At 36.6% G+C, this 27,210-nt stretch overlaps 1 protein-coding gene across 10 annotated transcripts in view; it reads right to left on the bottom strand.

Moving 5' to 3' along the window:
* The window catches only part of ACBD5 (acyl-CoA binding domain containing 5), a 50,239-nt gene that overhangs the window by 19,399 nt on the left and 3,630 nt on the right, over window positions 1–27,210 (bottom strand). For 5 of the 10 annotated variants that reach the window (XM_026013611.2, XM_072742112.1, XM_072742110.1 and 2 more), the window contains exons 3-9: window positions 24,959–25,079; window positions 22,692–22,764; window positions 9,175–9,289; window positions 9,047–9,079; window positions 4,728–4,862; window positions 2,208–2,411; window positions 642–748 (exon numbers count right to left, since the gene is read on the bottom strand). In XM_026013611.2, coding sequence (XP_025869396.1) covers window positions 642–748; window positions 2,208–2,411; window positions 4,728–4,862; window positions 9,047–9,079; window positions 9,175–9,289; window positions 22,692–22,764; window positions 24,959–25,079 — 788 coding nt within the window. The remainder of the gene's footprint in view (window positions 1–641; window positions 749–2,207; window positions 2,412–4,727; window positions 4,863–9,046; window positions 9,080–9,174; window positions 9,290–22,691; window positions 22,765–24,958; window positions 25,080–27,210) is intronic. The other 5 variants (XM_072742117.1, XM_072742122.1, XM_072742127.1 and 2 more) reach the window with 1 other exon arrangement.

The following is a 27,210-nucleotide window of genomic DNA, read 5'->3' as shown; positions in this document are numbered from 1 at the left end:
TTGGTAAATTGAACACCAATAAAAAATTAATTTATTAAAAATAAAAAAATAAAAATAAATAAATAAATACAAAATTTAAATATTTTATATGTAGATTTTCAAAGTGATAGGCACTGGTATTAAAAGAAGTTATGTGGGGCACCTGGATGGCTTAATCAGTTAAGTGTCCAACTCGTGACTTAGATTCAGGTCATGATCTCAGGGTCATGAGATTCAGCCCCACATTAGGCTTGCACTGGGTACAGAGCCTGCTTGAGATTCTCTACCTCCTTCTCCCTCTGCCCCTACCCCACCTTATGTCTGCTCTCTGTCTAAAAAGAAAATATTTTATTTTTATTTATTTATTTTTAAAGATTTTACTTATTTATTCATGAGAAACACACACAGAGAGAGGCAGAGACACAGGCAGAGAGAGAACACAGGCTCCATGCAGGAGCCTGATGTGGAACTCGATCTCGGGACTCCAGGATCATGCCCTGGGCCAAAGGCAGGCGCCAACTGCTGAGCCACCCAGGTGTCCCTAAAAATAAAATCTGTTAATAAAAATAAAATTTAAAAGTAAACAAAAAATAATTAAAATAAGTTATGCACTGAATTCTATCACTTTAAAGATTTCCCAATTTAAAAAATGTCATTTTTACCTCTTCTTGTCCAAATTGCTCCATGGAATCACAGTAAACTTCACTATCTGAATCACTTGTCAAATGCTGAATTCCTGAAACATCTTCAACATGATCATCATTTATATCTAAAAAAGAACAAATAATTATTATTCTCTAATTGAAGAAAAATGCACTTATTCCATTGTCAAAATTTAACAGCTCAATATTATTTTCATACTAGAGACAAATTTGATTTATCAAGCCATATTTTTTCTTTTAACTTACCAAAACTTTAAAGTTAGTTGATAATTTTTATTTGAAAAGATTATAAAATACTTTATCATATAATTGCACAAAGACATTGTCTATATCAAACCTTACAAAACTAATAACCTTATAAGAGAAAACTGACTACCAGCGAGGAGGCCTAAATTGATAGCAACTATGTAAGTTCAGTTGTTACATTAAATAAGTCCATTTCCTGGTTTCTTGACTGAATTGCAGCAATGTTCATAATTTATCAAATATATATGACAGGCTCACCCCTAGAGTCCTAAGATAGGAAAAGACTGTAACTTATGAATAAAGAGCAAAGGCATTGTATAATCAGAGGTTGGGTTAAAAGAAACATCAGGGGCAGCCTCAGTAGCTCAGCGGTTTAGTGCTGCCTTCAGCCCAGGGTGTGATCCTGGAGACCAGGGATCGAGTCCCACGTCAGGCTCCCTGCATGGAGCCTGCTTCTCCCTCTGCCTGTGTCTGTTCCTCTCTCTCTCTCTGTCTCTCATGAATAAATAAATAAAATCTTTTAAAAATGAAAAAAGAAAAAGAAAAGAAACATCAAAGGGCACCTGGATAGCTCAAATGGTTAAGCATCTGCCTTCGATCAGGTCATGATCTCAGAGTCCTGGGATCAAGCCCCATGTTGGGCTCCCTGCTCAATGGGGAGTCGCTTCTCCCTCTGCCTCTCTCTCAAATTTTATTTTAAAATGTCATACAGGGGATCCCTGGGTGTCTCAGTGGTTTGGCGCCTGCCTTTGGCCCAGGGTGTGATCCTGGAGTCCCGGGACCGAGTTCCACATCAGGCTCCCTACATGGAGCCTGGTTCTCTCTCTGCCTGTGTCACTGCCTCTCTCTCTCTCTCATGAAGAAATAAATAAAATCTTTAAAATGTCATACAAAAACATAATAAAAAATGTCTCAATAAAAATATAGAAGCCCTGCCCCTAATTCACTATCATTCAAAGCCATACATCTTTATAATATTAATAAACCCTAAGATATTACTGAATGAAAGATTTTTATGGGACTCTTTTCTTTTTTTTCCTCTTTTTCTCTTTACTCCCTCCCTCCCTTGCTCCCTTCCTTCCCTCTTTTTTAGTAGGATCCATGCCCAGTACAGAGCCCAACATGGGGCTCAAACTCACAACCCCAAGATCAAGACCTGAGCCGAGATCAAAAGTTGGACACCCAACTGACTGGACCACCCAGGTGCCCCCTTGATAAGAGGTTTTTAATTCTAAATTGCTCCTAAACATCCTCAAATAATGAAGAGACTATTCCATTGGTAGGGAAGAGGCTGGACAGATCATAATTATAGGACTGTACCTTGGTGAATGCAGATAGCAGTTTTTCCAGTTTTCTCCAAGTTTTCATCTACAGCCTTTATTTCTTCAGCACTTCTACCATTCAAGGAAGAACTGGCATGAATGTCATTCTGTATTTCCTGAGCAGAGTGGTCTTTATCATAGGTATTAGTGACAATGATTTCCAAATTCTTATGGTCTGCAGATTTCTTCATCATTTTCTTATCTTTTATAAGAAAGTAGGGAGATTCATAAAAGTTCACAGTAGGTCAACTTCTGCATATATTTTCTAAAATCAAGTAATCATTTCCCAACCTACCATAATCCCTTTGATCAGTTTCCTACATGGATTAGAGAGATGAAATACTCTTTAAAAAGGGGTTTATTGGGATGCCTGGGTGGCTCAGTGGTTGGGCGTCTACCTTTGGCTTAGGACGTGATCCTGGAATCAAGTCCCACATCGGGCTCCTGCATGGAGCCTGCTTCTCCCTCTGCCTGTGTCTTTGCCTCTCTCTCTGTGTGTGTCTCTCATGAATAAATAAAATATTTTAAAAAGAGGGAGTTTATTACATGCTGACAGCCCACTCAAAACTGCTTCCTCTCTGTGAATCTTTTAGAAGCTATTTTATTTTTACTTTACTTTATTGTTAAATAGACTCAACACCCAACATGGGCTCGAACTCACAACCACAAGATCAAGAGTCACACGATCCACCCACCAAGCCAGCCAGGCTTTCCTAGAGCCCTTTTTATTTTATTTTTTATGATTATTTTTTATGTAAAGATTTTATTTATTTATTCATGAGAGACAGAGAGAGAGAGGCAGGCAGAGACACAGGCAGAGGGAGAAGCAGGCTCCATGCAGGGAGCCCGATGTGGGACTAGATCCAGAGACCGTGGGATCACGCCCTGAGCTGAAGGCAGATGTTCAACCACTGAGCCACCCAGGCGTCCCCTAGAGCCCCTTTTAAAAGATAATTTCTTGGGATGCCTGCATGGCTCAGCAGTTAGGCACCTGCCTTCGGCTCAGGTCATGATCCTGGGATCTGGGATCAGGTCCCTCATCAGGCTCCCTGCAAGGAGCCTGCTTCTCCCTCTGCCTAAGTCTCTGCCTCTCTCTCTCATTCTGTGTCTCTCATGAATAAATAAATCTTTAAAAAATAAAAAAAAAAGATAACTTCTCAAGGTCAAGATAACCCTCTCAAGCACAGGCAAGTCACCCTATGAGACCCAGTTGTACAAAGGGGTCCACATGGGATCCCTGGGTGGCGCAGTGGTTTAGCGCCTGCCTTTGGCCCAGGGCGCGATCCTGGAGACCGGGGATCGAATCCCACGTCGGGCTCCCGGTGCATGGAGCCTGCCTCTCCCTCTGCCTGTGTCTCTGCCTCTCTCTCTTTCTGTGTGTGTGACTATCATAAAAAAAAAAAAAGGGGGGGGGTCCACATAATCAATAATATCCTTCAAAGAAGATATTATTCATCATATCTTACTAGAAAATAAAAGCAAAACAAAGTTGTGCCATTTGTTTCAGTGTCTTTCTGCCTCCCCCTTCTAAAGTAGTCTTCCTAAGAATCACTGTTACTCTTACTAACAAGGCCCTCCTAGTGTAGTACTCCATGACTCCAGTGTTCCTTCTTCATCAAAACTTCTTCCTGTATCCAATTCTCTGGATTCCATTCTATTCTTGACAAGGTATTGAGAGTTTTTTTTTTTTATTATTTTTTATTTATTTATGATAGTCACACACAGAGAGAGAGAGAGAGAGAGAGAGAGGCAGAGACACAGGCAGAGGGAGAAGCAGGCTCCATGCACCGGGAGCCCGATGTGGGATTCGATCCTGGGTCTTCAGGATCGCGCCCTGGGCCAAAGGCAGGCGCCAAACCACTGCGCCACCCAGGGATCCCAGGTATTGAGAGTTTAACCTGTCTCCTCTCCTTGGTAACATATGGATATTCATATTTGGAACATCTAAAATGAATACACTTCTTTTTGTTTGTTTAACTAAACTCTATGCTGAACATGGGGCTTGAACTCATGACTCTGAGATCAATAGTCAGATGTTCTACTGACTAAGCCAGCCAGGCACTCCATAAAATAAATACTTTTTTTTTTTTTTTAAGATTTTTTGTATTCATGAGAGACACACAGAGAGAAGCAGAGACACAGGCATAGGGAGATGCAGGCTCTCCGCAAGGAGCCCTATGCAGGACCCCATCCCAGGATCACGCCCTGAGCCAAAGGCAGACAGACGCTCAACTGCTGAGCCACCCAGCCATCCCAAAATGAATACATTCCTAATGCAACATTTCAGGCAACAGATTTAGAGAAATGGTCTATTTTTGTTAGGGTTCAATCTCATCTATTCTATCTATGCATAAGGTTGATTGTCCCTGTATCTTCGGTCCACAAAAAACTTATTTGTAAAGTCAAGAGCCTGGATCCTACCATACACACTATTCTCATACAAAACCAAATCAGCCCAGACCTCTCCATATTTTATCTAATTTAATGTAAAATTATTAGTTCATCATACAAAGATTACCATTATCACTTTGTTCGGCTCCTTTCACTTCTTCTTGGGCCTCTTCTTCCTCAGACTCAGCTCCACTATCACTGCTTTCAGCTTTACCATTAACAGTTTTGGCATTTGGAGTAGAAGTTAGAACATTACCCAGATCTAAAATATGAAATGATCACTTAATCTCTAGTGCTGTACATACAATAATGCTATCATTTACAAATAATACTGCCATTTATAAATTACTAATAAAATTATTTTGAAGTAAAACTTAGAATTTTGATATATAACTAGTATTCTTTTCTTTGACTATAAGTACACATATATTACATAAATAAACTTCAAGTATCAGTTTATAACAAAAATGATAAATCCTCATTAAGCAAGGCAGAGAATGTCATTTTAAGTTAATATCAAATAATAAAGTTAGAGATGAATGATCTTTATACACTGTAAATGAAGAGACAGTTGTTACATGCTAGCATACTGAAAACATAAATACAACACTCTCATCAATATTATAACTGAACTACATTTAAAATTTTTTCATCCTTTTATTACCTTTAATGCTTTATATTTAAATTATTTTCTTCTAAAGCATCAGTTAGTGAGATCAATCACTTAAAAAGGCACATAAATTGTCCTACTAGCCAGTCATATCTTGTGAATAAATACACCAGAACTTCTCAAACATTAACATGCATAGGAATCACCTGAGATCCAGTTAAAATCAGTAAGTTTGGGATGATCTAAGATTCTGCATTTCCATAAAGCTCCTCTGTGATGCCAATGCTGTTGGATACTGAACCTCATTTTGAGATACAGGGAATTTCCACCACTCTTTAAGATAATAAGGCCTCCTACATGGCTACTGGCCAAAAACAGTGGTCTCCCTTCATAAACCTTTGGGCTCATTTTCACCTACTCAAATGCATTTTGGATGCTTCCCCGCATCCCAAGCAACATACTAAATTTCACAATCTCCATACATCTTAAACAGGAACAAAAGAATAAAAACTCAACTCTACCACTGCCATCATATTCTACTCTCTTTTAGAGAACCTGAAGCATCACAGTTTATGAATCTCCTTGTTCTCTCCCTGACAACCAGAAAAAGCAAGATTAACAAAAACAAAAAACTAAAAACAAAACAAAAAGAAAAACAACTAACCAAAACAACCACTACCACCACCACCACCAAGAAACAAAAACACCCACCACTCATAGACATCTTCAACAAAACTAAGCAATAGAGAATTCCCTAAGCCCGCACCAAATAGATGTTTGCAGTAAAACTACATGACAGCAGCAAAAGCAGCACCACAGCAGTTCTGTGATAAGAGGTATAGAAAGCACAGAGAATTACTAGCAAGCCCAACTCAACATCTAAAAATCAGTTAATGTAATACATCATCGTAACAGAATAAAGGACAAAAGCCACATGATTATCACAACAGACACAAAGTATTGACAAAAATCAAATACTTTCATGATAATGCTGAAGAAATTAAAAATACAAGAGAATTTCCTCAATCTAATAAAGGACATCTACAAAAATTCACAAGTAGCATCATAATTAATGTTAAACGACGGAATTTTTTTTTGCTACTAAAATAACAAACAAGACAAAGAGGTCTGCTTTTGCCATCTCTATTTAATATTGTACTGGAAGTTCTTGCCAGGGCAATTAGACAAGAAAAGTAAATAAAAGGCATCCAGACTGAAAAAGAAAAAAAATGGTCTCTGTTTGCAAATGACATGCTCTTACATACAAGAAATCCTAATGAATCTACAAAAAAAAAAACTATTAGAATTAACAAAAGGAGGGCACCTGGGTGGCTCAGTAGGTCAAGAGTTTAACTTTGGCTCAGGTCATAATCCTAAGGTCTCCAGATAGAGTCCCACATGAGGCTCCCTACTCAATGGGAAGTCTGTTTCTCCCTCTCCCTCTACCCCTCTCACCCACTCGTGCTCTCTCTCTTTCACAAATAAATAAATAAAATCTTTAAAAAAAAAGAACAAAAGGTTCAATGAGACTGATACAAGATCAATAAGCAAAAATCAATTGTATTTCTACAGGCTAACAATGAACAATACAAAATGAAATTAGAAAATAATCTATAATAGCAGCAAAAAGAATAAAATGCTCAGCAGTACACTGGACAAAAGAAGGTATAAGAATTTTATATGGCAGATGACAAAACATTTTTCAAAGAAATTAAAGAACTAAATAAATGGATTGGAAGACAATACTGTTGTGATGACAAAATACTCCTCAAAATGACCTACAATTCGGTGCAATCCCTACCAGAATCCTAGGGACACCTTTATGCAAAAATTGACCAGCTGATTCAAAAATTCATATGGAAATGCAAAAGATCCAGGACGGTCAAAATAATCTTGAAAAAGAACAAAGTTGAATAGTTCATACTTCCTGATTTCAAAACTTACTATGCATCTGAACTATGAAAAAGCCCATGTGACACAGATACATCTGTTTTACTGGGCCTAAGTGGCTCCTTTCAATACCATTCTTTGCTAAAAAAAAAAAAAAGTCAAGATTGCAAACTATGAAACACTCAAATACTTTAACCCTGGCTATTACATTTCTAATATTATTTCTTACAGATATATTTTCTCTTTTATTAAATGACATTTGTACAGGGTTACTTTCAGCAGCTTTTGAAGACCAGAAGAGGAAACAAATGTAACACGGTATGTTAACTATACTGGAATTAAAATAAAAGCTTAATATAAAAAAGAGAGGAGGAAGCAATCTAAATGTCCATTAGAATTACACAGGTTAAATAAATTATGGTACAGGTCCATATTCCTTACAACCCTTGCATCTGCAACCCTTGCAGATATGATTTAAAATCCAGTTTTCTAACTTTGCAAAGGTCATACACTGTATGTACTATACATTATGTAACATCTTCAATAGAGTCTAGGCAGCTCCCACTAAAAAAACTAATAATAAAGAAAGTTTTTACAGCAAAACATATGGGTAGTCACACTAAACAGAATAAATATTTAAAACAGCTTAGTGTAGGGATCCCTGGGTGGCTCAGCGGTTTAGCGCCTGCCTTTAGCCCGGGGCATGATCCTAGAGTAGGATCAAGTCCCACATCAGGCTCCCTGCATGGAGCTTGCTTCTACCTCTGCCTGTGTCTCTGCCTGCCTCTCTCTCTCTCTGTCTCTCATGAATAAATGAATAAAATCTTTAAAAAATAAAAATAAAACAGCCTAGTGTCAAATCAGGTCAGGGTGGGCTGCTCAATTAGTTCATGTCAGGACAGGCTTTGCTTTCAAATGAGTCACTAAAAAATATATGGTTTATCAAGGTTTTTGAATTTTAAATTATAACTTAGGGATTATGGATCTGAGCCTTTATTATCATTATTCCTTGTCTTTATAATTAGCTGTTTAAACATTTGCCTTTAACTGGCTTAGATACTACTAAAAACAGGTCCAGATTTACTCCCCTCTAAATCCTAACAACATGCTTCATACAGAGGAAATAATATTTTTTCTGCATTGAATAGCATGACTTATAAGGAAGATTATTTGTTAAAATGTGTTTCTTTAGGCAAATCAGATATAGAGGATGTGGTTATAAAAGTGTTATGCTCAGTGAGCATTATAGCAGTTACTACTGCAGACACAAACTGCAGATCTTATGACACACAGGAAGGTAACTGTTCTGAAACCCCTGATTTCTGTCAGTTAGTTAAAGATACCTTGTAAATAAGGATTCCAGGAAAATAAAACATATTTTTTATTTGAAATAATTCTTACAGGCTCATTTCACTCTGCTTTCAAAAAAAAAAATGTAAAGAGTAATGTTTATACTTAATGCCAGCAAATTTGCCTATTATTCAATTCCTGCTAATACGTGAAAGATAAGCCTTTCAATTCTTTCCTGAGAACACAAAATTAGAATTCTAAAAAAAAAAAGACCAAGCTAAGTGAATTCACTGGTGTCTTGTTTTAGATTGCTACACTATATAAGCTATATTATAAACATATCTACATTAAAATTAGCTAGAAAATCATTTCAGCTATGGCACCATTAATGTAATACAGAAAGAAAACCAGAAAGTATGATCATCAAAATAAAATCATAAATTGTTATAATCTTGTATATATTTGGTGAGCCACCTGTCATGTTTTAATAATTGAAAGGTTAAAATTTGAGTGTTTATATTATTTTTGAACTTTATGTAATGTATTTGCTTGAAATGAAAACTCTTGAGTGACCAGCTTATAAGTTAAATTTGTGTAAAATTCTTTTGGCATGTAAATTTTAAACAAAACGTTTACATGTATTTCATTATTCCTACCTTCTAAGTATTTAGAGATTTTCTCCAGTCGGACTGGCATGTGAAAGTAAAAAAAAATTAGACATAAATATTAATGCATGCATAATACATCAGCTGCTGGATTTAAAAACAAGGTAAAACATTCCAACCTGAGGTTAAATCAGAAGTTCTGCCACACTTTTTGTCTTCTACAATTTCATAAAATGGACCTATGACATGTAGCAACTCTTCAACTTTCTCAGTCATCGGCATAGTTTCAAGAATCTGTAATCAAAAGAAACAAACCTTGTGAAATCACAAACTACGACTATGGTCTACACTAAGTACCAAATAACACAATATTTACAATTTATTTAGCAATAATTTTGAGATTTCAAGTTCATTTATAGATTTCCCAAAGTATCTACATTAATTACATAAACTGTATACTTTCAGGAAAATTTCAAGTATATTAAAGACTTTATTAAAAAGTGTCTTCATCAAGTGCCTGGGTGGCACAGCCAGTTAAGCATCTGCTGTCTACTCAGGTCATGATCCCAGGGTCCTGGGATCAAGTACCTCACTGGCTCCCTGTTCAGCGGGGAGTATGCTTTTCCCTCTCCCTCTGCCGCTCCCCCTGCTTGTGCTCTCTCTCTCTCTGTCAAATAAATAAATAAAATCTTAAATAAGCAAATAAAATAAAAGTGTCTTCACTTTGAAGACTGTTTTACATAAACTTCTTTTAAAATTTTATACAATAACCCATAAATTGTGCATTAAAAACCATTCTCTAAGATCATGTTTCTAAAAGGGCATAAAAGGAAAGTAGGAAATGGTTGTCATTTTCACACCTATGGGCCAATTTAGAATCATCAAATTTAAAGAGCAAGGTAAATTAATTTCAAGTAAATGGCCATCAACTGGTAACTGATAAAAGAAAATATTTCCATATAGGAGATATTTTGCAGATATTTAAAAAGAATAAGGTTAGCTTTGTGTGTGCTGATTGGGAAAACATCTGAATTTTTTTTATAAGCAAAAAGGTAGTTAGTGAACAGTAGGAATATGATACCATTATTGGTTCTTTTTTTTTTTTTTAATTTTTATTTATTTATGATAGTCACACACACACAGAGAGAGAGAGAGAGAGAGAGAGAAAGAGGCAAAGACACAGGCAGAGGAGCTCCCGCTCCATGCACCGGGAGCCCGACGTGGGATTTAATCCCGGGTCTCCAGGATCGCGCCCTGGGCCAAAGGCAGGCGCCAAACTGCTGCGCCACCCAGGGATCCCAAGGTTCTTCTCTTTTTAAATAAGAAGATATACATATATGTGTTTTCTGAATCAATCTATAAAATAGAATTAAAAGTAATTAGACTCAAAGAATTAACGTGGAGGGAATAGGAAAGGCTCTTTTCATTTTTTTTTTTTTTTTGATGTTTGGATTTTTTTCATTTACATTTATTACTTTTTACTACTAAAATGAACACATTTATTACTTTAAGCAACCAAAGTCCTATATCATTTTTGCATATTTTTCAGCTTATATACAGTTTTAAAGTGGCCACTTATACCTTTAAAATTAAGAAGCTCAGACTCGTCAGTCACCGCCCTGCTTTATTGTTGGCTTACTGCCTATCTTTCAGAACAATACAATGTAAGCTCAGTGGAACAGGGCCTTCATCTGGTTTTAATCACTCCTGTATTTCCAGTGTCTAGCACATACAAGGAATTTAATCAACAAGGCGGAGGTATGTTGGGAGATTATACAGGATGAACTATGCTAAAAATAACTAGTTATAATGATTATAATGTTATCTGAGAGCTAATAGTAAATTACCTAATTGCTGTTCCTATCAATGAATAGAACCGAAAAAAATTGCTCTAACCATAAAATATCTTTTTTAGAAGGGAGTACTTGTTACTGTGAGGCTGGGGATATTAGGGAGGGCATTTTTATAGTTTAATATAGATATATGATCTGGAATATATATGGATAATAGATTCAACCCCAAAATTGAAACCATTAGGTAATGTTTATTTTGATATGACCAAAGTCACAGCTACTACATGGCAGAGATATAATTCAAACACAAGTCAGCATCCTTTACACTATTTAATACTAGAATAGTGTATATATGCAAAGATTCAATGGAATCTGGTAAGCTAGCCATATATTCCATCCACCCAAAACTTCCTTTGATCCTGTTTCAAACCAGATCTCTTTTATTTATCTCTCAATTAAATATTACTCTAAAAAGTCTATCAAATCTGTCTTTAAGTAGAGCTACTCAAATCTGTTTCAGTTCATACCCCGTAAGTAACGGACTGAATTATGGATTTCAAATGTCAGAACTAAATATATGTAGTATGTGCTAGTGCTAGGCAAATCTAAGCAGAGTTATTTTTCTTTCAATAAGCTAGAATTTGGGATGCCTGGGTGGTTCAGCGGTTTAGCACCTGCCTTCGGCCCAGGGCATGATCCTGGAGTCCCAGGATCAAGTCCCACATTCGGCTCCCTGCATGAAGCCTGTTTCTCCCTCTGCCTCTCTCTCTCTCTCTCTCTCTCTCTCTGTCTCTCATGAATAAATAAAATCTTAAAAAAAGTAAAAGAATTTCAATAGTCAATAAAATCAGGACACAAGCAGCCACAGCAAGATATAGCCAGAATTTAAGAGATTACTCTCTGAAGAAAAAACTAAAATTACAAAACCCAAGAAGAATAATCTTAGTCATCTGCAAAATTCTCTCCCTCACTCCAATGCTGAAATAAAAGAAATGGCATGTGCACGCACACACACGCATGATACTGGCAGGGACAGACACAGAGAGACAAGCAGAGCCAGGCAAACCTCAGTCCAGGTAACTACTCCTAGAGATTTTATTTACAGTATAAGTGAATTAAATCAATTCATTCGATTATAACCTATCCAAATGAAAACTGTTTGGTGAGCTGCACAGATTCTATAAAAGTGGCATCTGTGGGGTGCCTAGGTGACTCAGTCGGTTAAGCGTCTGCCGTTAGCTCAGGTCATGATCCCAGGGTCCCAGAATTCAGCCCCACTTCAAGCTCCCTGCTCAGCACGGAGTTTGCTTCTCCCTCTCCCTCTGCCCTTCACCCTGCTTATGCTTCTCTCAAATAAAATCTTATTAAAAAAAAAAAAAAAAAACAGCACCCAAAGCACAGTAATTTTTCCAGTTCTCCAGCACATTTTCTTGATAAGAAACATCATTTCTGTATGATAAAAATATACTATCAGAGGCACAGATACACTGTCTTGTAAAGCAAAGATTAAATTGCCCAGATTCTTTTTTTTGATCAAATGAACAGATCTCTTAATGCCATCCAAATCTCAGTGTTCTACGCTCTGTTCAATAGACAATCTTAGCAATCATTCATCCAGTTTCCCAAGTGCCTCTGACATTTTGAGGAGTGTCCTATATCTTAATCAGGAGTATGCTGCACACTTGAAAAATATAACACCCTCTGTAAGTTAAAGAATTAGCATTCTGGGGGAAAAAATTAGTATTCTGGTTTTTCTCCAAATCTCCAAAAGGTGGTTATCATCTGTCAACCCTTAGAAAAGAAAGCCAACGTTCTGGACTTGGCAGAGCTACAGACCAGACCCTCATCCATGGTGACTTTCAGGTTCCATCCTTTATGAGACTCTGTTCTAATCTTCCCTCTGGTACAGCGATTATCCCATCCTCTTAGAAATCCCAAAATGATTAGTCTGAGGTTATGCTGGGGCATTATTATTATTTTATTTTATTTTATTTTTTTTTATTTTATTTTTTTTAAACAAGATCCCCCTAGTGATTCCAATGTGCAGCCAGAGTTGAGGACACTGATCTCTCTTTACATCCAACAGACATACTGCATATTATTCAAGTTTTGTTTTGGCTGAATTCTCTAGAAACCCTCATTAACATAGCCTATATAATTTGGGGTTGGCTGACTGGCTCTGTTGAGCATGCGACTCGATCATGGAGTTCTAAATTTGAGCCCCACATTGAGTGTAGCGATTACTTAAAAATAAAATCTTTAAAAGAACAACAGATAGCCTGTAAAATTTGTACAGAAAATAGAATTTTATATTTCCTTTTGATTATGAAAATTAACTTTATTTAAAAGAACTACAGATTTTTCCCACAAACCACATTACTTTTTTTGTTCCCTCAAAGCTAAAATCCTATTAATTTAAAAGAATTTTTGATTCCAGCAACTTTTTAAATGATATTTCACTGGACAGTTTATAGATTACAAAGCAATTTTCTATAAAATATTATCTATTAGGGACACCTGGGTAGCTCAGAGATTGAATGTCTGCCTTCAGCACAGGGTGTGATCCCAGGGTATAGAATCAAGTCCTGTGAGGAGCCTAGAACTCTGCCTATGTCTATGCCTCTCTCTCTGTGTCTCTCACAAATAAATAAATAAAATCTTTTTAAAAATATCTATTATAAACATAAATTAAATGGATTAGTTCCTTTTTCTCAAAAAAAAGTTTTATTTTATTATTTATTCGTGAGAGACACACAGAGAGACAGAGGCAGAGACACAGGCAGAGGGAGCAGGCTCCATACAGGAAGCCCGATGCGGAACTTGATCCCGGAACTCCAGGATCACGCCCTGGGCAGAAGGCAGGCACTGAACTGCCGAACCACCCAAGGATCCCAGTGGACAAGTTCCCTAAAAATGTGAATGCAAAAGCAAAAGAATGAGATTTATAATACAAGAGTAATTCTAAAGAGCATACTGAACTATATTTAAAATATAATTTAAATTCCTAATTGGTTGTTAATTAATTACTACAATTACAAAAAGTCCCATATTCAGTGACCTAATCTTTGGGATAATGTACCATCCCACACCATTATCTAATATATATATATATACACACACATGTATATTTTATAATCTATAGACCCAATGTGGGGGTTGAATTCACAACCCTGAGATCAAGAGTTGGATGCTCTACTGACTAAGCCAGCCAGGTCCTTCCACCCTCTGCCACATCATTATTTAAAAGCATACAATTTTATCTACTGATGTCCACAAAGCAAAACTCTGCAAATACTTTAAAAAATGAATCAAATTTTCAATTGATTAGTATCCTAACACTTTAGATTTATCTCTAAAAGTCTACCAAAATTTTATTATATTCACCTTCTGAAAAATGAAATTTTAAAAGTCTGAATGGATGGGACACCTGGGTGGCTCAGCAGCTGACTGCCTTTGGCTCAGGGTGTGATCCTAGATTCCAAGGATCAAGTCCTGCATCAGGCTACTTGCATGGAGCCTGCTTCTCCTCTGTCTTGTCTATGTCTCTGCCTCTCTGTGTCTCTCATGAATAAATAAATAAGTAAATCTTAAAAAAAAAAATTAAAAGTATATTCTTGAATTAGAGAAGTAGTTATAGAAATCTATGGGTACAGTTAAAATATCTTAAGACAGCTAAAAGGCAGCAGTATAGTTTAAAAATCTATGGGTACAGTTAAAGTATCTCAAGACAGCTAAAAGGCAGCAGTATAGTTTAAAAATCTATGGGTACAGTTAAAGTATCTTAAGACAGCTAAAAGGCAGCAGTACAGTTTAAATCCCTCCCATTTTAACCTGTAACTACATCATTAATTAATCAAATTGGATAGGAAAAATGGGTAAATTTTACTTGATGTTTCTATTCAACTTTACATTATAGAAGTGTGCCCCCCAAATCAGAATATTTAAAATAAAGAAAAGGAATAGTTAACAAACCAAAAAGGCTTTAGATTTTCTCTCTGCTTTTGAAAGGTTCCTTTGTTGTTGTGCTACTGATACAGTTAACAGTCAAAAGGATTAAACTCTGCCTTCTGTTATAGATAAACCACGTCCACTAAATAAAAACTGTGACAATTTAACAAAGGGCACAACTTTGAGCAGTGCAGAAGAAAACAAAATAAAACAAAACAAATGAGTCTCAATCACCTCACAAAAATTACTTATAGAAATTAACACTGGGATTTTGGTACATATACAAGACATGGGTTTTGGGGTTTTTTTGTTTTTTCTGCCTTGTTTTAATTTGTGATGGTGGAAGTTAGTACCTTCTAAAATATGACCAACATCCACTCAGAACCAAGTGGAACACTGTAATTCTGTGAGATTATATTCTTTCTTTCTTCCCATTCTGCACCCTCTTTTATCTTGTTTATGTTTTTGTGGTCAAAACATGTTGGGGCATATGTTGGGGCTTTATATAATAAGTATTGCTGGTTCATATAAATTTGGAATTGAGCAACTTCTAACATAGAGAACAAAATACACTGAGAACCAAGAGGATCACCCTATAGGACTCCTCAGGTAGACTACATTCTCTCTCCATTACTACTTCCTCACAAACACCATCCCCCCCACCTTTTAATTTTTTTCTCTTTCCTCTTTTCTCTACTTTTACTTTTTTTTCTTTGTTTTTAGTTTTTAGCTTTTAGCTCTTTATTTTTACTGCTGTGTTTTAAAATTTGTTTTTTTTTTGTTTTTTTTTTTTTTAAATTTGTTTTTGACTCCAGTGGTCCTTCTGTTATATTTTGTTCTGGTCTTCTTTTTCTTTTATTTTCTGATCTCTGACCTCTTCAGAATCATCAAGGGTGTATTTTACTTAGGTCGTGGTTGATATTTTTGACTCAGCCCGCTCAAACAGCCACTCTTGCACTGGACAAAATGACGAGAAGGAAGAATTCACCATAAAAGAAAGAACAGGAAACAGTACCCTCTGCTACAGAGTTACAGAACTGGATTTCAATACAATGTCAGAAATTCAACTCAGAAGCACAATTATTAAGCTACTAGTGGTTCTATAAAAAAAGCATAAAGGAATCAAGATACTTCAAGACTGCAGAATTTAGATCTAATCAGGCCAAAATGAAAAATAGACTAAATGAGATGCAATCCAAATTGGAGGTCCTAACGATGAGGGTTAATGAGGTGGAAGAAAGAGTGAGCGACATAGAAGACAAGTTGATGGTAAGGAAGGAAGCTGAGGAAAAAAGAGAAAAACAATTAAGAGCCCATGACGAAAGGCTTAGGGAAATAAATGATAGCTTGAGAAGGTAGAATATATGTCTAATTGGGGTTCCAGAAGAGGCTGAGAGAGAGAGAGAGAGAGAGAGAGACCACGAAGTATATTTGCGTAAATCATAGCTGAGAACTTCCCAAATCTGGGGAAGGAAACAGGCATTCAAATCCAAGATATAGGAACCCCCACTAAAATTCAATAAAAACCATTTAACACCTCAACATTTAATAGTGAAACTTGCAAATTTCAAAGATAAAGAGAAAATTCTTAAAGCAGTGTGAGACAAGAGATTCTTAACTTATATGGGGAGAAATATCAGATTAACAGCAGACCACTCCACAGAGACCTGGCAGGCCAGTAAGGGCTGGCAGGATATATTCAGGGTACTAAATGAGAAGAACATGGAGCCAAGAATACTCTATCCAGCAAGGCTCTCATTCAGAATAGGAGAGATAAAGAGCTTCCAAAATAGGCAGAAACTGAAAGAATATGTGACCACCAAACTGGCTATGCAAGAAATATTAGGGGGGACCTTGTAAAAGAAAGAGGGAGTCTAAAGAAACAATCCACAAAAACAGAGACTGAATAGGTATTACAACACTAAATTAATATCTTTCAATAGGTACTCTGAAAGTAAATGGGCTAAATGATCCCATCAAAAGACACAGGGTTTCAGACTGGATAAAAAAGCAAGACAAATCAATTTGTTGTCTACAAGAGACTCATTTTAGACCTAAGGACACCTCCAGCCTGAAAATGAAGGGGTAGAGAACCATTTACCATTCAAATGGTCCTCAAAAGAAAGCTGGGGTAGCAATCTTCATATCAGATAAAGTTTATCCCAAAGACTGTAGTAAGAGGTGAACAGGGACACTATACCATACTTAAAGGGTCTATCCAACAAGAAGACCTAACAATATTTATGCCCCTAATGTGGGACCTGCCAAGTACACCAATCAATTAATAACCAAAGGAAAGAGATACTTAGATAATAATACACTAATAGTAGGAAACTTCAGCACAGCACTTTCAGCAAATGACAGATATTCTGAGCAGAACATCACCAAAGAAACAAGGGCCTTTAATAATACACTGGGCCAAACAGATTTCCCAGATATATACAGAACTTTCCACCCAGACACAACTGAAAACACATTCTTCTCAAGTGCACATGGAACTTTTTCCAGAATAGACCACATACTGGGTCACAAATCAGGTCTCAACCTATACCAAAAGACTGGGAATGTCTCCTATGTATTTTCAGACCACAATGCTTTGAAACTAGACTCAATGACAAGAAATTTGGAAAAAACTCAAACAAGTGGAGGTGAAAGAGCATTCTACTAAAAGACGAATGCGTCAACCAGGAAATTAGAGAAGAAATAAAAAGATTCATGGAAAATAATGAAAATGAATATACAACCATTCAAAATATTTGGGATACCAAAAGTGCTCCTAAGAGGGAAATACATGGCAATACAAGCCTCCCTCAAAAAACTGGAAAAAACACAAATACACAGGCTAGCCTTGCACCTAAACGAATTGGAGAAAGAACAGCAAATAAAACCTATACCAGGCAGAAGAAGAGAGATAATAAAGGTTCAAGCAGAACTCAATGAACTAGAGATCAGAAGAACTGTAGAACAGATCAACAAAACCAGGACCTGATTCTTTGAAGCAATTAATAAGATAGATAAACCATTAGCCAGTCTTACTGAAAAGAAAAGACTCTAATAAAATCACGAATGAAAGAGGAGAGACCACGAGTACCAAGGAAATACAAACGACTTTAAAAACATTATGAGCGGGGATCCCTGGGTGGCGCAGCGGTTTGGCGCCTGCCTTTGGCCCAGGGTGCGATCCTGGAGACCCGGGATCGAATCCCACATCGGGCTCCCGGTGCATGGAGCCTGCTTCTTCCTCTGCCTGTGTCTCTGCCCCTCTCTCTCTCTCTGTGACTATCATAAATAAATTAAAAAAAAAAAAAAAAACATTATGAGCAGCTATATGTCAACAAATTAGGCAATCTAGAAGAAATGGACACATTTCTGAAAAACAACAAATTATCAAAACTGGAACAGGAAGAAATAGAAAACCTGAACAGGCCAGTAACCAGTGAGGAACTTGAGGCAGTCATCAGAAACCTCCCAAGACACAAAAGCCCAGGGCCAGATGGCTTCCCAGGGGAATTCTGTCAAACGTTTAAAGAAGAAATAATACCTATTCTACTAAAGCTGTTTCAAAGGATAGAAAGGGACAGAATACTTACAAATTTGTTTTATAAGGCCCATTACCTTAATTCCAAAACCAAAGACCCCACCAAAAAAAAAAAAGTATAGACCAATATCCCTGATGAACACGAATGCAAAAATTCTCAACAAGATACAAGCCAATAGGATCCAAGAGTGTGGCAGTCCAGGTGGCTCAGCGGTTTAGCGCCACCTTCAGCCTGATCCTGGAGACGTGAAATCTAATACATCAGGCTCCCTGCATGGAGCTGGTTTCTCCCTCTGCCTGTGTCTCTGCCTCTCTCTCTCTCTTTTCTCTCTCTCTCTCTCTTTTCTCTCTCTGTGTCTCTCATGAATAAATAAATAAAATTTTAAAAAAATCCAACAGTATATTAAGAAAATTATTCACCATGACCAAGTGGGATTTATCCCCGGGATGCAAGGCTGGTTCAACACTCGTAAAATAGCCAATGTGATAGATCACATCAACAAAAGAAAAAACAAGAACCATATGATCCTCTCAACAGATGCAGAGAAAGCATTTGACAAAATACAGCATCCATTCCTGATCAAAACTCTTCAGAGTGTAGGTACAGAGGGAACATTCCTCAGCATCTTAAAAGCCATTTATGAGAAGCCCTCAGCAAATATCATTCTCATTGGGGAAACACTGGGAGCCTTTCCCCTAAGATCAGGAACATGACAGGGATGTCTACTCTCACCACTGCTATTCAACATAGTACTATAAGTCCAAGCCTCAGCAATCAGATAACAAAAAGAAATTAAAAAAAAAAAAAAAGAAATAAAAGGCATTCAAATTCGCAAAGTAGTAGTCAAACTCTCCCTCTTTGCAGATGACATGATAAGACATGATACTGGACACAGAAAACCCAAAAGACTCCACCCAAAGATTGCTAGAACTCATACAGCAATTTGGCAGTGTGGCAGGATACAAAATCAATGCCCAGAAATCAGTGGCATTTCTATACATTACCAATGAAACTGAAGGAAGAGAAATTACGGAGTCAATCACATTTACAATTGTACCCAAAAACATAAGATACCTAGGAATAAACCTAACCAAAGAGGTAAAGGATCTATACCCTAAAAACTACAGAACACTTCTGAAAGAAATTGAGGAAGACACAAAGAGATGGAAAAACATTCCATGCTCATAGATTGGAAGAATAAATATTGTGAAAATATCTATGCTACCCAGGGCAATTTACACGTTTAATGCAATCCCTACCAAAATACCATGGATGTTCTTCACAGAGTTGGAACAAATCATCTTAACATTTCTGTGGAATCAGAAAAGATCCCGAATAGTCAGAGGAATACTGAAAAAGAAAACCAATGCCAGGGGCATCACAATGATGATTTCAAGCTGTATAACAAAGCTGTGATCGTCAAGACAGTGTGGTACTGGCACAAAATCAGACACATAGATCAATGGAACAGAATAGAGAATCCAGATGTGGACCCTCAGCTTTATAGTCAACTAATATTCAACAAAGCAGGAAAGACTCCACTGGAAAAAGGACAGTCTCTTCAATAAATGGTGCTGGGAAAATTGGACAGCCACATGCAGAAGAATGAAACTGGACCATTCTTTTACACCATACACAAAGATAAACTCAAAATGGATGAGATCTATGAGATCTAAAAGATCTAAATGTGAGACAAGAATACATCAGAATCCTAGAGGAGAACATAGGCAACACCCTTTTTGAACTTGGCCACAGCAACTTCTTGCAAGATACATCTATAAAGGCCAAGGAAACAAAAGCAAAAATGAACTATCCCAATAGTTATCTTCTATCTTTTATCTTAATCAAGATAAAAAGTTTCTGCACAGCAAAAGAAACAGTCAACAAAACTAAAAGACAACCTACAGAATGGGAAAAGGTATTTGTAAATGACATATCAGATAAAGGGCTAGTATCCAAGATCTGTAAAGAACTTATTAAACTTAACACCCAAAAAACAAATAATCCAATCGTGAAATGGGCAGAAGAACAGAAATTTCACCAAAGAAGACATACACATGGCCAACAAGCACATGAGAAAATGCTCCGCATCACTTGCCATCAGGGAAATACAAATCAAAACCACAATGAGATACCACCTCACACCAGTGAGAATGGTGAAAATTAACAAGATAGGAAACAACAAATGTTGGAGAGGATGTGGAGAAAGGGGAACCCTCTTGCACTGTTGGTGGCAATGTGAACTGGTACAGCCACTCTGAAAAATGTGTGGAGGTTCTTCATAGAGTTGAAAATAGAGCTACCCTATGACCTATATCCTATACCCTATATAGGGTACCCTTTGGATATACCCCAAAGATACAGATGCAGTGAAAAACTGAGACACCTGCACCCCAATGTTTATAGCAGCAATGTCCGCAAGAGCAAACTATGGAAGGAGCCTCAATGTCCTTTGACAGATGAATGGATAGAGAAGATGTGGTCTATATATACAATGGAATATTACTCAGGCATTAGAAACGATGAATACCCATCATTTGCTTTGACGCGGATGGAATTGAAGGGTATTTATACTGAATGAAGTAAGTCAATCGGAGGACAATCATTATATGGTTTTACTCATACGAGGAATATAAGAAATAGTGAAATGAAAGGGATTATAAGGGAAAGAAAGGGAACTGAGTGAGAGGGAGGCAAACCATGAGAGGCTCCTAACTCTGGGAAATGAACAAAGGGTTGTGGAAGGGAAGGTGGGAGGGGGGGTTAGGGTAACTGGGTGACGAACACTGAGGAGGGCACTTTATGGGATGAGCACTGGGTGTTATACTCTATGTTGGCAAATCAAACTTCAATAAAAACAAATGAAAAAAAAAAGAAATTAACACTGGCAAACGAGCTGGCAAAAGAAGTGTTCCTTTTTACAGATTTTCTTTATGTTCAAAGATAACTTAAGATTATAAAACAGACCTAAACTTCACAATGTCTTTTTTTTTTTTTTTAAGATTTTATTTATTTATTCACAAGAGACACAGTGAGAGAGGCAGAGGCAGATACTTAGGCAGAGGGAGAAGCAGGCTCCTTGGGGAGCCTGATGCAGTACTCAGTCCCAGGACCCCGGGATCACGACCTGAGCAAAATGTAGATGCTTAACCACTGAGCCACCCATGCATCTTTAAATTTCACAATTTCTTTTTTTTTTTAATACTATTTATTTATTCATGAGAGACACAGAGAGACAGGCAGAGACGCAGGCAGAGGGAGATGCAGGCTCCATGCAGGGAGCCCGACGTGGGACTCGATCCTGGGCCTCCAGCATCACACCTTGGCCCAAAGGCAGGTGCTCCACTGAGCCATCCAGGCATCCCAGATTTCACAATTTCTGATCCAGTTCCAACACAGCAATGGTGCTTTATAAAAAGACACTAAGAGTATCTTTAAAATCATGATTTCTTCATAAATTTGCTCCTCAAAAAATCCCTTGAGCAGACTTAAGAAAGCTAGTCAGTAAGGAAAGCTGTCCTTACCAATTACCAGAGAAATTAAAAGCATCCTTATCTTATTTTGTTTCTGAAGGATCTCTGCATTCAAGGAAAAGAAATCCTTGTTATTAAGAAATCCCATGATGGGAGTATTTCAATTTGTGAGTCAAACTCGACGAAAACACTGATGGGCAGGGTTGTTAGCTATTTCTCCTAAATAAAAAGTTCCAAAGCAGAAATGCTTTCAAGGTTGCTCAGGTATTCCTCAGATTCCTGAGGAAGGGGCTTCAATATTTCAAAAGATTCCTATTTCTACATTTTCTGAAGAAGCTGACTATGGACAAATACAGAGAAGATTAAAAAAATCACATCACTACAGTGTGATCTTAAGGTAAAAACACTTATCTTAAGATGAACATTGAAAAAAAAAAAAAATGAACGTTGAAGAGACAGATAAAGCCCTAATAAATTCATCTTAGATTTTATATGCTAACATATTATAATTTCTTTGTTCCTTAAAACAAAGAAGCTAATTTGCTTAATAACAAAATTAATTTAATTCAGCTGTGCTGGATATTTTCTTTTTTTAACTCATGACCCTGAGATCAAGACCTGAAAATAAAATTTAAAAATTGTAAACATTAAAAAGAGACCTGAGCTGAGATCAAGAATCAGATGCTTAAGCAACTAAGCCATGCAGGTGCCCCATGAATATTTTCATTTTCTTTTTTTTTTTTTTAAGTTTTATTTGTTTATTCATGAGAGACACAGAGAAAGGCAGAGACATGTGCAGAGGGAGAAGCAGGCTCCCCAGAGGGAGCCTGATGCTGGACTCAATCCCAGGACCCCAGGATCATGACCTGAGCCAAAGGCAGACACACTGAGTCATCCCGGAGGTCTAATATTTTCATTTTCTGCTGTGAATGATTTCCCCTACCTTTTTCATTTCTTCAACATATGCAATCATGGCTTCTTCTTTGGTCATATCACCCAACGAACTCCAAGCATCCCTAGAAATAAGAACAGGCAAATATCAAATTACTGAACAATTTCCAATTGCTCAGAATACAATTTTGTAGTCAATGCTATAGGGTCATTAATTTAAAACAGGCTTTCTACTTAAAGCCTATACAAAAATATTATGCTTCCAAAGGATCTCTTTAAAAGTACCATCTTAGGGGATCCCTGGGTGGCTCAGTGGTTTAGCGCCTGCCTTAGGCCCAGGGCATGACACTGGAGTCCCGGGATCAAGTCCCACATCAGGCTCCCTGAATGGGGCCTGCTTCTCCCCCTGCCTGTGTCTCTGCCTCTGGGGTGTGTGTGTGTGTGTGTGTGTGTGTGTGTATGTCTCATGAATAAATAAATAAAATCTTTAAAAAAAAAATAAAAGTACCATCTTAAAAAAAAGTATCAGAGAAAATAAACTGTCAAATTAAATAGTATTTAAAACTAGTAAAGGGAATCCCTGGGTGGCGCAGAGGTTTGGCGCCTGCCTTTGGCCCAGGGCACGATCCTGGAGACCGGGGATCGAGTCCCACGTCGGGCTCCCTGCATGGAGCCTGCTTCTCCCTCTGCCTGTGTCTCTGCCTCTCTCTCTCTCTCTCTGTGTGACTATCATAAATAAATAAAAAATTTAAAAAATATTAAAAAAATAAATAAAACTAGTAAATATGTAGCCCATCTGTAAATTATAAACTATAGGTTACAGAGACTATTATATATACCATAGAATAGATACTATATATTGTTGAAAAATATTTGCTAAGAACTCTTCAAAATTTTTGTATGATAAAGAATGGTGACAGTAATGAACATTTTAAAAGACTCTATATGAAATGAACTATCATGGCCATGTTTTAAATGAACAGAAATTCTGGTTAAAAGTTTCCATTAATTTTAAACAAGAGTCTAACATATACTCAAAAAATAAACGTGGCTTCCTACTTCTTAGAAACAAAAATGTGAGGCATAAGACATTCATTCATTCATTCATTCATTCATTCATTTATTTATTTATTTATTTGGCATAAGACATTTTAAACCCCTAGATAAGGACAACAGTCCTCTGAAATTTTTGCCTATAATGAAACTCTTTCTTTTTACACATTTTTTCCAGAAGCAGTTTAAATCCACCAATGGTCAATTCTGAGGGAAAAATCGTAAGGTAAATCACTTGTCTTAAAACAGATCAACTAACAGACAGCTATTACATTTAACCTTTTATTTATGACTATTCACAAAGAACTTAGAGGAAAATATAGTACTAAGAAATCCTCAAAGGAGTTTAAGGACTTCCAATTCAGTGTAAATAAATTTAGCCATCAAAATGTGTGGCTCTTAAGACCTGCTACACCAGCTAGCATACTCTGTTCCTAAAGTACAGTCCATGTTATGGAGGTTTCTCTGGCTATTTTACGACTTTCTTATGTATATTAAAAATCAAATTTCTATTCAAGTACAGTGGGACAACTCTCTCTCTCTCTCTCTCTCTGTGACTATCATAAATAAATGAAAATTAAAAAAAAAAAAATGAAAAAAAAAAAAGGGATCCCTGGGTGGCGCAGGGGTTTAGCGCCTGCCTTTGGCCCAGGGTGCGATCCTGGAGACCCAGGATCGAATCCCACGTCGGGCTCCCGGTGCATGGAGCCTGCTTCTCCCTCTGCCTGTGTCTCTGCCTCTCTCTCTCTCTCTCTCTCTCTCTCTGTGACTATCATAAATAAATGAAAATTTAAAAAAAAAAAAATGAAAAAAAAAAAAAGTACAGTGGGACAAGAGTGACAGCCCAGACCAAAAGTTAGCACAGCATGTGCCTAGTTACTTATCACCTAAAGGCTCAAAGTAAACAGTGTCACTTGGCAAGTAAAAGTCATTATTTTTCTTGGTAAAAGAGGCAGGAGAGTTTAACTGCTCTTGGGAGTTGCTCTTCTTACAATAAAATGAAAAAAACTCCTAAAAGGAAAGACTACCTGAAAATGATTTTTTTATCTTTGATACACCTGTCCTTTTTGGTTTTACTGTTTTCCTCTCTTCTCCAAGACTTTTCTCTTCATATGAAATTGTGTTAAAAGAACGTGGAGGATAAAAATCGGATCCAGTACGTTAGAACAGTCTCTGTTCAGAATAATACGTAACCACATAAATAAGTCATATGATAATTATGTCATTAAAATAAAATTCCTTTCATAGCTCCCTATATGAAATTACCATTTATATCTTCCAATAGGATCCCAGAATCCAGGCCTTGAAAGTTTACACGGTCCTTCAGTTGCCTGCTTATAGAAGCTATAGAACTTGAGCATCATTTCATTTGTTGGCTGAAATGAACCTATTGGAAACATATCAAAAACAGATCACCTGGAGAATACAATTGACAATCTAAAGGTATAAGTCAGCTTAGTTATAATAATAGTGATATTTAAATATTTCATTAATAGTTCAGATAATCACTTATTTGTCTTATAGAAACAAATGTCATGGCTCTGTAAGTTTTGCTTTAGTCCTCTGATTTAAAAAAAATAAAACTTGGGCAGCCCCAGTGGCACAGCAGTTTAGCGCTGCCTGCAGCCCGGGGTGTGATCCTGGAGACCCAGGATCGAGTCCCACATCGGGCTTCCTGCATGGAGCCTGCTTCTCCCTCTGCCTGTGTCTCTGCCTCTCTCTTCACTCTCTCTGAATGAATAAATATATAAATCTTTAAAAAGAAAAAAAATAATAATAATAAAAAATAAAACTCTTGGGGCACCTGAGTGGCTCAGCAGTTGAATGTCTGCCTTTGGTTCAGGGCATGATCCCGGGGTTCCAGGATGGAGTACCACATTAGGCTCCCCGCACGGAGCCTGCTTCTCCCTCTGCCCATGTCTCTGCCTCTCTCTCTGTGTCTCTCATAAATAAATAAAATCTTAAAAAAAAAAAACAAAACTCTGGAGATTGTTACACTTTAATAACAATGCCTAACATAGTTCAATAAATAAAAGGATAAATGAACAAATATGCTCTAGATGTAACTAACTGGAAAATATCATTTAAAAAAGCAATTTACTAAAATACAGAATAGCTGCATTATGCAACTATTAATAAGGTATTTTCTAAACAAGGATAGTGACAAACCAAACTGCCTAGCATAAGTGAAAAAGTTAAATGTACAGTCTGCTTAATGAAACTTCAATATTAAGAAATTCAACTCTCTTGGCCAAATTTCAATTTCTTAATGGATAAGGAAGTTTGACTAAAGTCAACCAGTGTGCTGTGGTAGAAAAAGAATCAATCCAAATTAAAGGGATTTCACACTTCCTACCTTTGTAATATTGAACACATCAATTTCTTTGAAAATCAGTGTTCATACATGTCTCTAACATACCTATAACCTTTTTATAAAAGGTAACCTTTTAAAAATTTATTGTATGCATGAGTACTATAAGTTGCAATATTTCATAACAAGGAAAATCAGAATGCCAATGTTTTATAATAGGTAATGCCAAAATAGTTATGATACATATATACATATATACAACTGGATAATTTATAACTACAGCCCTTACAAATTATATATTATGAAAATACAAAGAATGGCTTGAGAAAAGTTTCACAATCTATTATAAAATGAAAAACAAAACAAAACAAAACACAAACCAACCAGTAGTTCAAAAATAGCATATCCAGGGGCATGGGTGGCTCAGTTGGTTAAGAGTCTGCCTTTGGCTCAGGTCATGATACCAAAGTCCTGGGATCAAACCCTGCATCGGGCTTCCTGCTCAGCAGAGTCTGTTTCTCCCTATCCCTCTGCCTCTCCTCCCAACTTGTGCTTTCTCTCTCTCTCAACTGACAAAATAAATAAATCTTTTAAAAAATAAAATAAAAATAGCATATCAAGTACAATTCATTTTTGCAAAATATTTATATACATCAAAAGCAGAATAGAAGGAAACACACCAAAATGTTAAAGAAGATATTTCTGGAGATACTAAGCATAGAGATTATTTTTATTTTCCTGTTTGCTTGTGTTTTAAAATTTTTTACATTCTGTTTGTATATTATTTTTATACAAAATTATTTCAAAAATAAAAACTGTAAAAAGATATTTTTAAAAACTTTATAGATTGCATAACAAATAGTGTGTAGTAATCAAAAACTAGTAGTTTATAAACATTATGAAAATTACAGCACAGACAAGCTGAGAGCTGGTGTTTCAGGTATGGGCAAGAATGAATAATTAATTCCAAAACCACAATAACAATTCTATATCATATATACTCCTTTAGGAGTATCTATTAGATATATTATTTCAATAATATTGTCCTCTTTGGTATAACTTGGGTTAAAAAACATAGGGAAATTACAGTTAAAATGGCTACATATTTTTTTAAGCTTTGAAATAAAGTTTTATTTGAAGAAGTATTTTTTAAATGGTTACCTATTAAATAACACAGATCTAAATTTAAAACACCAAGAGATTCACC

The sequence above is a fragment of the Vulpes vulpes genome, chromosome 2 (genome assembly GCF_048418805.1).
Source record: "Vulpes vulpes isolate BD-2025 chromosome 2, VulVul3, whole genome shotgun sequence".
Classification (NCBI taxonomy): domain Eukaryota; kingdom Metazoa; phylum Chordata; class Mammalia; order Carnivora; family Canidae; genus Vulpes; species Vulpes vulpes.
The sequence above is the reverse complement of the archived record's forward strand: the minus strand, read 5'-3'. Positions and strand labels throughout refer to the sequence as shown.